The sequence below is a fragment of the Chiloscyllium plagiosum genome, unplaced genomic scaffold (genome assembly GCF_037043375.1).
Source record: "Chiloscyllium plagiosum isolate Xiang-an unplaced genomic scaffold, Cpla_swu_hap1 HiC_scaffold_21, whole genome shotgun sequence".
Taxonomy (NCBI): domain Eukaryota; kingdom Metazoa; phylum Chordata; class Chondrichthyes; order Orectolobiformes; family Hemiscylliidae; genus Chiloscyllium; species Chiloscyllium plagiosum.
Genome location: NW_028270159.1, coordinates 48,518,678 through 48,531,280, shown reverse-complemented (window position 1 = coordinate 48,531,280; position 12,603 = coordinate 48,518,678). Strand labels below are relative to the sequence as shown.

The 12,603-nt window shown below is 41.3% G+C and overlaps 1 protein-coding gene across 1 annotated transcript in view; it reads right to left on the bottom strand.

Moving 5' to 3' along the window:
• prpf4 (pre-mRNA splicing tri-snRNP complex factor PRPF4) overlaps positions 1–12,603 on the bottom strand; it is a 42,166-nt gene that overhangs the window by 23,189 nt on the left and 6,374 nt on the right. The window contains exons 3-7 of the mRNA XM_043719868.2: positions 6,491–6,677; positions 3,434–3,518; positions 3,193–3,272; positions 2,135–2,228; positions 1,051–1,145 (exon numbers count right to left, since the gene is read on the bottom strand). Coding sequence (XP_043575803.2) covers positions 1,051–1,145; positions 2,135–2,228; positions 3,193–3,272; positions 3,434–3,518; positions 6,491–6,677 — 541 coding nt within the window. The remainder of the gene's footprint in view (positions 1–1,050; positions 1,146–2,134; positions 2,229–3,192; positions 3,273–3,433; positions 3,519–6,490; positions 6,678–12,603) is intronic.

Here is a 12,603-nt window from a genome sequence, read left to right as displayed (position 1 = left end):
TCCAGTAGATCCACTACTAATACTACCTTATTATTACAGGTTTTCACAATTTCTGACGTGGGATTTGAATAAATCTTCCAGGTCTGAATGACCAGTTCTGAATGTAGCTGTGCTAGGGAACACGCTCCGAGCTCTTCTCTCTGTGGAGTGGCGAAAGGAAAAGAGGAACCTCTCCAAAGAGACCTCAATGCAGCCAGTGTCACACTGTTGTTGTCTCCCATACTTCTACACTCGTGAACCAAGATTATAAAAGATAGAAATTGGAACTTGCAGAAAATCACCATATTGCAAGTCAGTAGCATTAAATGCATTGCATCGATCTGGTCAGGCATCAATATACCAGGTCCATGTAGGAGGGAGATAATTTCGAGCAAATTTAGATAGCAAATAAGGCCTCGGTTTAATGCCTCATCCCAAAAACCACATTTCCAACAGTGCAACGCTCCCCTCTGAACTACACAATCTTGATAATTGTGCTAAAGGCTTTGAAGGAGTGGGTCTTGAACCACTGACCTTCTAACTCAGGCCCAAGATTAATAAACAGGAGAACAAAGTGTAAGACTATTATAAGTCACCGATTGTTCCTTTCCTTCAGTAGTTTCCTACCTTGCCAAATATAGTGAACTGCATTGGACACAGGCAAGCCTTAGGCACCTCAATCAAGTAGTCACATTTTACATGTGAACCACTATTGGTCCCCTCTTACCTTCTGTGAGAACTGGACATTCAGAACAAACTATGTGACCATGCAAAATATTGCAGCAAGGTTCAGATCTTGAGCCCATTGCCATCCACTCGCAGCATTTTCCAACAATGTCAATGAATCACCCGAGGAGCCTTGACTCATTTTATGATGTTCACCCCTAGATCTAGAAACAGTTTCAGTGTCACTGCTCTGACTGGGTGGAATCAACTAACTCAGTAAAAACCAAGGTTTGAAACAGGAACATGTGCCATCTATATGGCTCCGTGACATGCCCTGCCACCCACTGACCTACTTATGAGCCCCAATGAATATTATTACACGGCTTTGATGCCCTTGTGTCTTACCAAGAAGCTGTAACTAGGAGCTTGGAGTTGGGGCTGAACTGGCAGTAGGAGATGGGTCGGTCATCACCAATCTGGCTGCAGAAATTATTTAAGGCCTGCAATGAGAACAGAGTGAGAACTGGGGTGTGTGCATATCTGGGCGTGTGGATGGTCCTCTTAGGTAAACAAACAGAATTTGCATTTAAACTGTACCATGTTTACAAAACAATGAGGTAGTATAAACACAAAAGGGGAAATGCAAAAGTTAACAGTGACACAAAGTCCAATACTGGATTCTAATCAGCCAGCCAAACAGAAATTTAAATCTGAAGTACCAGTTTAATTAGGGCCATGCTAGAGGTTATGTACTGTAACTGTTTTCAGTATGACACTCTTACTTCTGATATCTCTGATCCTAACTGGATCAACAGAATTAAAGGCTTTAGTTTCTTTAAGCTATAAGAGTTCCTTGTTAAAAGTGCACTGGGAGAGGCCAGCAATATTAAAATGCCATCACGGCACATTGGAACAGAACATAACAGAAACATAGAGGGAGCTGTTCCTAAGCAATACTTATGAGATGGACAGTAGAAGAATCATTACTTTGTAATGGCTGTGGATATCATAAACAGCTTTACACCTAACACAAGACAGCTTGGCAGTGGTACAAGGTGACAGAGGTCACATATATGCCCATCCCTAGCACTGACATCTGTCACCTTGATAGATAATAACAATTAGATTCAAAGTTTAGTGAAATATAATATGGCTTCATTACAAAGATTGTTCATTTTTCTTAAAAATGGGTTTAAGGGAAATGAGATATCAGAGCTTGGAAAAAGCAATATTTTCTTCCATTTATAATTATTTAGTATTAAATAGATGGATATTTGACTTCTGCTGTGGATGCGAGGGGCCTAAGGGCCTCTTTCGGTGCTGTAAAACTTCAATGACTCTAGCCCACTCTATGCTCCCACATAAAGAATAACACATTACTGACATTTCTCCTAGTACCCAATAACAACTCAAATGGTTGTAATCTGCTCTTCACATCAGATATATATTTAGCTCCTGATCCTCAACTGTTCAACTTATTTCTACTTACCCGTAAGCTTTTGTGGAGCTCTTGCTGTCGCGCAGTTCGTGAAGCCTCTGGAATCTCCTTGTTTGCCCGGGCTTCCTCCAGTCGCTTCACAGCTCTAAGAAAGAATAGAAAACTCAGTCAAACAATCACATCCAGCAAACACAATGCATTTTATACAATGTCCTAGTACAGTGATGCTGTTCAGTTTTATCTGCTGACCAGTAAGACGAGGTTAGCATGGTAGACAGCGTTTTAGACACACTGACGCAGTAAGATGGTGTTAATGATGTACAATGTTTTCAAACACACTTATCCAGTAAGATAGTGCCAATGCTGTAGTGTTTCGATGCACTGACTCAGTAAGATGATGTTAACACTATATGGTGTATTAGATGCATTGTGGAATACATAGTCTCACATCAATTATGCAACCTCACACTAATAGAATAAAAATGATCTTAACAAAATAAATGCAAACCAGCACTACATCCCGTCACATCAACTGGATCCTAACCCTAGTCATTCTCAGGGAAATTCACAGGTTCCTGTTGAATTTGCCTTTTGGTTTATGGGGTCGGTTTGTAGCAGGGAAGTGGGAGGGAGTTGCTGGGGTAGGGGTGGGGAGTTGGCAACACTCCCAACTCTCTCGTAAGGTTTGTCCAACACACATTCCACTATGAACCAAGCTTGTTGGGGGATTATGGGCACCAAGCTACAGAGAAATTGTACATGCAATACTTAGCATAGCCTCTGGGTGGTACAGCTATTGTATCTGCCTCATTCCCTTGCCTATGTGATTTTCTTCACCATTCTCTGTGCTGACTTACTGCAGCTCTTACACCATCACTACCAGTATATAAACCACTCAAAATCTGTGCTTGATTTACAGATATAAATCAAAATCTCAACATTTCGAAAATTATTTAATCTTACTGTTAAGTACAATCTCTTTTAGGACAGAAGCAAATTCAAATGACCCAAAATGTTCATTCGCAGGTTGCCCAACTCTTGAAAAACAAATTAGAGATCCTCCATATTCCTACCCGATTTCAGAGAGCAGCCAGTGTGATGAAACTGACCTTGGCAGAGAAAAGCGGGCAATGTAGACACGAGCGGTCTTTAAGGTACTGGGGCCCTCGTGATACCAGGTTTGCTGATGCTGGGCATAAAGAAATATCAGATTAGTGTTACAGGTTAGCCAAATGGCTCAGCTATGATTTCCCACCTGGGGTCAGGGGGTCATCACCTGCTATCAAATTCTCCTGTGACAATGACTTAGATGCATTGCTAATACACCACAAACAATTTTGCGTGCCATACCTCCTGTCGGCTTTTCTTTGCATCCTCTGTCTTTTCTGTTTTCTTCAAAGCGTCAGCACCCACCACAGATAGTACGTTGCGTAACCTGGAAAAATAATGCACAACTCAGCAGTCTGTAGGCCGACAGCACACCTCCAACAGGATATCTATGGTATATCTCCTTCAACAGTCAACACAACTTCAATCTCAGAATCAGACTCTCTTTGATGGGAATAAAAAGTCATAAGAAAACCAAAGAAGAAAGCTCCAAATGAACTCAATTCTGACTGCGCCATCTGCAGAATTTGAGTATTAGCTTGTATTATGTGGCGATCACTATGTGAATAAGTGCATTTGAGGGCAGTAGAATGGCAGATGGGGACAGGGTGAGAAGGAGAGAAAACAGGAAAGGGGGCAGGAGGATCTATTGGACTGAGCAAGATGTAAGGACTAATGCTCAAAAATACTGAAGTCTACAATATAAATAGCAGTCATCACCAGTAAAGAGAAAAGATGAGTGAATTTAAGATCTTATATTACTCCCAGAATGTGCAGGAGAGACAACTGTCTTTGAAGGAACATCGATAAACCTCACCTTTGATCAGATGGTCAAATAAAATGGTTCCCATTTGGATTTTTTTAAAAGTACAATTGTTTTTTAACTGTAAGTATTGTGATTGTTTTCTTATTCAGATTTTAGACAAATAGCACCCTCTTGTGCTCAGAAATGGGATTCCCAGTCCAAAGAAAGGATATAGGGACGTTCAGCATCTGGGAAGTGGATGCTGTGCAGTGATTGGCTGATTAGAGAAACAATAGCCTCCAAAATGCTGTTTACCCTGCATGTACATGTGGATATTTTTAATCAACCTGTTCAGAGATGTTATGACACACCTCTGGAAGACGTGGGATGTAAACCCAAGCTTTCTGGCCCAGAGGTAGGGACACTACTATCCCGTTGAGCCAAATCCACCAGGTCAACCATAAATCACCAGGTTACCTTTCCTTACAGTGTAGAAGAGCCATTCGGCCCATTGTGTCTGCACTGGTTCTAAGAATGAAGAATTTAGAATTCCAAACTCCAATCTACTCCCCATAACCCTGCACTCACTCCCTTTTCAGAAAACTGTCTAATTCTCTTCGAAATGTTTCAACTAATCCTAACTCCACCACTCTCTCAAGTAGTGCATTCCCATACCTTATCCACCTGCTGTGGAAAAGGTTTCCTCTCATACCATTTTTACTTATTTTATCAATTACTTTGAATCTATGGCCTCTGATTGGCCTCAAACTACCATTCCTTATACTGTAGTTAAGGGATGGCATTGGAACGAATTTACTATTATGGATTCAGCACTGGTTAACAGTTAGAAAGCAGAGAATCGGAATAAATAGGTCATTCTCAGGATAGAAGGCGGTTAGCTGTGGGGTACAGCAAGAATCAGAGTTGGGACCACAGCAGTTCACAACCTATATAAAGAATTTGGATGGGGGATCAACATTATTTGCAAATTTGCTGATGACACAAAACTGCAAGTTGTGAGGAAGAAGGGGGCTTCAAGCAAACTGGGAGAGGTTAAGTGAATGGGCAAGAATATGCCAAATGGAATACAACACAAAGGCGAGGGTAAAGTTACTCACTTCGATAGAAAAACAAAAGAATATTTCTTAAATGGCAAGAGGTTGGGAAATACAGGTGTCCAAAGAAACCTGGATTTCTGTGGTCATGAGTTGCTAAAAGGGAGGATGCAACTACAGCAAGCAATTAAGGCAGCAAATGGAATGATGGTATTCATTGTAAGTGAATAGAGTCCTGTGGTGCAGTGGTAGTATCCCTAACTCAGGGTCAGAAGGCCCAGGATCAAATCCCACCTGCTACAGATATATATCACAACTAACCTGAACTGGTTGATTATCAACTAATTTTTTTTTTATCCCAAGGGGATATGAAAACAGGAGACATCTTGCTGCAGTTGAATAGAATCTTGGTGAGACAACATCTGGAGTAATGTGTACAGGTTGGCATTCTTATTTAAGGAAGGATATGACCATTAGAGCAAGCACAATGGGAGATGACTAGATTAATCATTGAGATGGGGTATTGTCTTTTGACGAGAGATTAAGGAAACTACATCTGCATGCTCTACAGTTTAAAAAAGACAAGCGGGAATTCTATTGAAACTGACAACATTTTCACAGGATGGAAGTAGACATGTTTCCCCTGCCTGGTGAGTTTACAAACAGGGATATAGTCTCAGGATAAAAGGTGGTCATTTAAAATTCATACGAGGAGGCATTTTTTCACTAAGATGGTAGTGAATCTTTGGAAATTTCATTACAAAGGTTTGTGGAAGCTTAATCATTGAGGAGATTCAAGACAGAAACTGAGAGATTTTTTTGGCAAACAATGACATTAAGAGATATGGAGATGTGCAGGGAAGTGATGTTAAGGTAGATAACCAGCCCATGATCTAACTGAATGGATGAGCAGGCTCAATGGGCTGAATGGCCCACTCCTGTTTCTATGTTTCTCAGCCAACCTCACCAGACTACCCATGATCCCCAAGTTGCTCACCACAGCCAAACCCATCAGACAATTCCTCAGTCAATACCCTGACCACTGATCACGGTAGCTCAGTACTGTTGCCTCACAGTGCCAAAAGACCTGGGTTCGATTATAGCCACAGGCGACTGTGTATGTGGAGTTTGCACATTCTCCCTGTATCTGTGTGGGTTTCCTCCCACAGTCCAAAGATGTGCAGGTTAGGTGAATTGGCCATGCTAAATTGCCCACAGTGTCCAGGGATGTGTAGGTTAGGTGCATTAGTCAGGGGAAATGTAAAGTAATAGGGTAGGGGAATGGATCTGGGTGGGGTACTCTTCGGAGGGACGGTGTGGACTTGTCGGGCCAACTGTAGGGATTTTATGAATTCTATGATCCTCAAAGCCAAGGCTCCCACTAATACTCTCAGCCAGCTGTAAATATCAATGCTCCTCAAAGCCAAACACCACATGACACAGTCAATTCACACCATACCAGGACTGCTTTTGTTCACAGCAGAGCTATTTAAATATCACCTCTCTCGTCGCTCAGCTGGTCCTTCCCCAAAAAGAGTGATTGGTTCTCCAAGTGCTCGTAGGCAGGCCTTCACTTCTGCGTCATCTGTTGAAACATTAATCTGCCGCGCTCGTTTTCTGCGTTCGAACTCTGCCAGCACCTCTGCTTGCCTCTCACTGACGTGGTCTTCGACCTCATAGAACTCATCTGCAGAAGAGAGGATTGGAATTACACACAACACTGACCACTGCCTACTCACCCTCCCTACTCTAACTCTGATCAATGGAAACAGTTGTATTAGTTTAGAAAGAACTCATTCACCTCAAACCTGGTTCTGTTGGCATTTATACTTCTCATGAGCAGAAGTCCTCGTCCTAAATGCCCCGCCTAACCCAATGTTTCTTTATCAGCCTTCCTTTTTGATTACATTCAACTCATTCTTAAATGCTGAGCTGACCTCTGTTTCAATCCGGTATTACATTCAACATGCTCTCAATCTCTGTGAAAAAAGGTTTATCGCAGTCCTAGTTTTGTGTTTATCCCCTCTTGTTCTAGATTTCTCAATCATTGGAAGAAGTTTGTTTTCACCTCCTAAGTCCCATTCTATCAGAATTTTCAATATCCCTTTTAAATAAGACCCTGATCTGCTGATTTCCAACCAAGCCAACCCTATTTCTTGTGAAATATTTTCTGAGGAAATCTACGCTATTCCCTCACTATTATTCCCATATCCTTCTATTGCTGTGAAGTCATAAATAGCAGAGAGCTCTTTGCAATTTTACTAGGATTTTACATATTCAATAACACGACTTAAAAGTTTGTATTTCTTCATAAAATCTAGCATCCCATTGGCTATTTACACCACTATCCAACGGAAACGTTTTTTTAAAAATAAATCTTTTGAATCTGGATACCAAATGCCTCTGCTCTTCCACATCATTTGGTTTTTCCTCACTGAGTTGGAAGCATGCTCACCTGTGAATCAGGTCGATGGTTTCAGTCCTACTCGAAAGGCTAAACTGACTTTGCAGCACAATAGCAACAATGTTGTACTGTCACTGTAACTTGGCTAAGGTGTTAAACTGAAGTCCTCATTTGCTTCAAATGGATGAAAAAAAATCCAACAATCCTATTTAAGAAGAGTTGGCTATTAATTATGTTTAGTTGGATGAAAGCCATGATGTGGGGATGCCAGTGTTGTACTGGGGTGGGCCAAGATATGAAGTTATGACACTAGGTTATATGCCACCAGGTTTATTTAAAATCAGAAGCTTTCAGAGCACTGCTCCTTCGTCAGGTGAAGGGACTGATGAAGGAGAAACTCTCCAAAAGCTTGTGATTTTTTAAATTAACTTCAGACATACAAATAATCCACCAGTTAACAACTCAAAAACTAGAAATTTAAACTCATAACAAATAATATTAAAAATATATACAAAAATCCCACAGCTTACATCACACTATGTTTATATTCTATGCTGCTCTTCCATGGGGTGTTCATACATTCTTTGAGGGTGTCTGTACATTCAATATGGATAAAGTTAAATATTTATTCTTCTCAAATGAACATCACAGGGAACACTCAAGACACACCTGGACAAATACACGAATAGGAAGGGAATGGAAGGTTATGATTCTGTAAGTGTAGAGTGTTTTTGTACACAAGGGCCGGAGGGCCTGTGACTGTGCTGCATTTTTCTTTGCTCTTTAAATAAACCTGTTGCACTATAACCTGCTGTTGTTTTTTATTCTGACAGTTGGGTGAGGGTGGTGGGCATTTACTGAAGAATGCTTTTAAAATGTGTAAGTTTGTAAGTTAATGCTGATACAATTCTTAAAGATTGGCTCCAGTTCTACTTATCACTAACTGGTTTTCTGTATTATAACATGGTAGCAGAGAACAATTGCTTAAAGGTGAAAGGAGGGATCTAAGAAAAAGATGGAAACTAAAAGCTGAGTAGAAAATGGGGGAAAAACAAGTGTAAACTGTCAGGAAGCAACTGTAAATCTGTAGAGTATGATTACACCCTCCAATGTTCCAGCACATGAATCAAATGGATATGTGGGCATGGGTTTACGCCCTTGCTAAGGGATAAACAAGGTATGATGAAGGTTTTATTTAAGAGATATACAGTAGCGCCTCGATATACGAACGACCCGTTCACAAACAAATCGGTTTACGAACAGGATTGTACATAAAATTTTGCATCAAGGTACGAACGCAGAAAGCCTGTGTGTGACCACGTGGTTTCATTGTTCTGCTTTGCTACGCGCTTGTTGAACGCAAAAGCTCTCGGGCCCCGCGTGATCTCATTCAGTTTGTCTTTGGCGCTTGCACTGTGAACAGCGTTCGTTGCTACTTCCAAGCATTCTTACACTATCCGAACTATGGGAAAAATTGATTCAGTTCACAGAACTTTTCGGTTCGCGAACCGGGTCCCGGAATGGATTAAGTTCGTAAGTCGAGGCGCTACTGTATTAGTTCTTATAGAACAATAGTCAAGGAGAGGAATAGGAATAGACGGTATGGGAATGTATTTAATTGGAGTAGGGGGAATTACAATGCCATCAGGCAGGAACTGTGGAGCATAAATTGAGAGCAGACATTCTCAGAGAAATGCACAACAGAAATGTGGAGATTGTTTTGGGTGCACTTGCTGCGAGTGCTGGATAGGTTTGTCCCACTGAGGCACAGTGAAAGAACCTTGGGTGACAAGGGATGTGAACATCTAGTCAAAAAGAAGAAAGCTTACTTAAGGTTGAGGAAGCAAGGATCAGACAGGGCTCTAGACAGTTACAGGGTAGCCAGGAAGGAACTGATGAATGGACTTAGGAGAGCTAGAAGGGGGCATGAAAAGGAGGATTAAGGAAAATCTACACTTAGGTGAGGAACAAGAGGATGGTCAGAGTGAGGGTAGAGCTGATCAGTGATAGTGGAGGGAACTTGTGCCTGGAGTGGGAGGTGGTAGGGGAAGTCTTTAATGAATACTTTGCTTCAGTATTCACTAGTGAGAGGGACTTGTCATATGTGAGACAGTGTGAAACAGGCTGATATGCTCGAACAGGTTGATGTTAAGAAGGAAGACGTGCTAGAAATTTTGAAAAACAGGATAGATAAGTCCCCTGGGCCATACGCGATATACCCAAGGTTACTATGGGAAACAAGGAAAGAGATTGCTGTGCCTTTGGCGATGATCTTTGCGTCTTCACTGTTCACTGGAGTAGTCCAGATGATTGGGAGATGGCAAATGTTATTCCCTTGTTCAAAAAAGGGAATAGGGATAACCCTGGGAATTACAGACCAGTCAGTCTTATGTTGGTGGTGTGCAAATTATTGGAGAGAAATCTGAAAGACAGGATTTATGATTATTTGGAAAAGCATAGCTTGATTAGAGATAGTCAGCATGGCTTTGTCAGGAGCAGGTCATTCTTCACAAGGTTTATTGAATTCTTTGAAGATGTGACAAAACACATTGATGAAGGTAGAACAGTGGATGTGGTGTACATGGATTTTAGCAAGGCATTTGATAAGGTTCCCCGTGGTAGGCTCATTCAGAAAGCAAGAGGTATGGGATACAGGGAAATTTGGCTGTCTGGATATAGAACTGAAGGCAGAGAGAGGTTGTAGATGGAAAGTATTCAGCCTAGAGCTCGGTGACCAGTGGAGTTCAAATGGCAAAGTGTGAAGTGATTTATTTTGGAAGTTTGAACTTGAATTCAGACTACAGGTTAAAGACAGGATTCTTGGCAGTGTGGAGGAACAGAGGGATCTTGGGGTCCACATCTGTAGATCCCTCATAGTTGCCACCCAAGTTGATAGGGTGTTAAGAAGGCATATGGTGTTTTGGCTTTCATTAACTGGGGACTGAGTTTAAGAGCTGTGAGATTATGCTGCAGCTCTATAAAGCACTGGTTAAACCACACTTGGAATATTGTATTCAGTTCTGGTCGCCTCATTAAAAGGAAGGATGTGGAAACTTTAGAGATGGTGCAGCTGAGACTTACCAGGATGCTGCCTGGAATGTAGGGCTTGTCTTATGAAGAAAGGTTGAGAGAGCTAGGGCTTTTTTCATTGGAGCAAAGAAGGACGAGAGGTGACTTGATAGAGGTGTACAAGATGATGAGAGGCTTAGATAGAGTGGATGGCCAGAGACTTTTATTTTCCCCAGGATGGAAATGTCTTTCATGAGGGGGCTTAATTTTAAGGTGATTGCAGGAAGGTTTAGGGGAGATGTCTTTACTCAGAGTAGTTTGTGCACAGAATGTACTGCCAGCAGTGGTACTACAGTCAGATACATTAGGAACATTTAAGCAATTCTTGGATAGGCACATGGATTCTAGTAAAATGAAGGGTACGTAGGTTAATTTGATCTTAGCATATGATAAAAGATCAGCACTACAAAGGCTGAAGGGCTTGTATTATGATGTACTGTTTTATATTCTATGAATCTACTGAACATTAAGAAGGAATGGTCAGATTTTGAAGAAAATCAGATAGTCATTGCATGGAAATAAAGAACATGGACTGATGATTGGTGAAATTCAGTTTCAGGATTGCTGGATCAGTACATTGATATGTTAGCTAAAGATGCCTCACAGATTCTCCTGCAGCTGGAAAACTATCCCTAAAAACCTTTTCAGATCTTTTTGCCCACGAGTGCAGTCAATTCATATACAAGCTATTCCGGCATCGTGATTTTTTTTTTACAGGGATGTCTTTCTGATATTCCACAAAAAGGGCAGCATATACAGCAGGAAAAACATGGAAACTACATAAATGCATGATGGCCTGAATGATGCCTTTAAGATGCGGTAGCAGTCAATGCAAACTGTTTTCACGAATATAAGTTGTGTTCAGTTAAATTTAGATGCTATAGAGGTTTTGTTGCTATCGTTAATAAAGCTCTTGAGCATCTTTGTGATGCATGTTGATTTCTTACTGAGGAATGAGAAATACAATTAAGATTATGATTGAGTTTACATTTGGGAGACAGGCTTATTGGGCTTTCATCTAGATTGTACTGTGAAGATCTAAAGGAGAAAGTGAGGACTGCAGATGCTGGAGATCAGAGTCGAGAGTGCGTCGCTTGGAAAGCACAGCAGATCTGACAGCATCCAAGGGACAGGAGAATCGACACTTCGGGCATAAAGATTTCTGATATAGGGCATATGCCTGAAACATCAATTCTCCTGCTTCTTGGATGCTGCCTGACCTGCTCTGATTTCCCAGCAACACACGCTCGACTGTGAATATCTAAAGTCAAGATTTGTCCATTAAGGAGTATCTTTTGCTGGGAATTAAAACTTTTAAATTTAAGATAAATGAAACATTTGTTTTAAGAAGAGTGTAAATAAACTGAAAAGTAAATGTAAATCAGGCAGCCTGGGAATCACTCTGACCTAGGAAGAGAATCTACCAGAGGGTGTAAGAGAACTGGAACCAGGAGTAGAGGACTATCAGAAACCAAGCAGGTTTTCCGATTTGCAATCATTAAGCAAGAGCGCAGTGAGGCCCATTTTTGAGCTGGGAGTACACATTCAGGTGGTGTTGAAGGAAAACTGAAGGACTTAACTAGCCAAAGCTACCCCATGTGGAAAAGTGCCCAGGTATGTTCTATATAGAAAAGGCAGCACAAACTGAACTTGATCAAATACCACACCATCAGTCTACTCCCAGTGAAGTCATGGAAGATACCATCAATAGTGCCATCAAGCAGCATCTGCTTAGCAATAACCTGCACAGTGATTCCCAATTTGGGTTCTCCTCCTGACCTCATTACATCTGTGGTTCAAACATGGACAAAATAGCTAAATTCCAGGGATTAGGGGAGAGTGACAGCCCTTGACATCAAGACCACATTTGACAGATTGTGACATCAAGGAACCCTAGCAAAACTGATATCAATGAGTATCGGGGGGAAAACTCTCTGCTGGTTGGAGCTATATCTGGCATATAGGAAGGTGGCTCTGGTTGTTCAAGGTCAGCCATCTCAATTCGAGGACATCTCTGCAGGAGTTGCTCAGGATAGTGTCCCAGATCCAACCATCTTCAGCTGCCTTATCAATAACCTTCCCTCCATCAGAAGGTCAGAAGTGGGAATGTTCATTGATAATTGCACAATATTTAGCATTA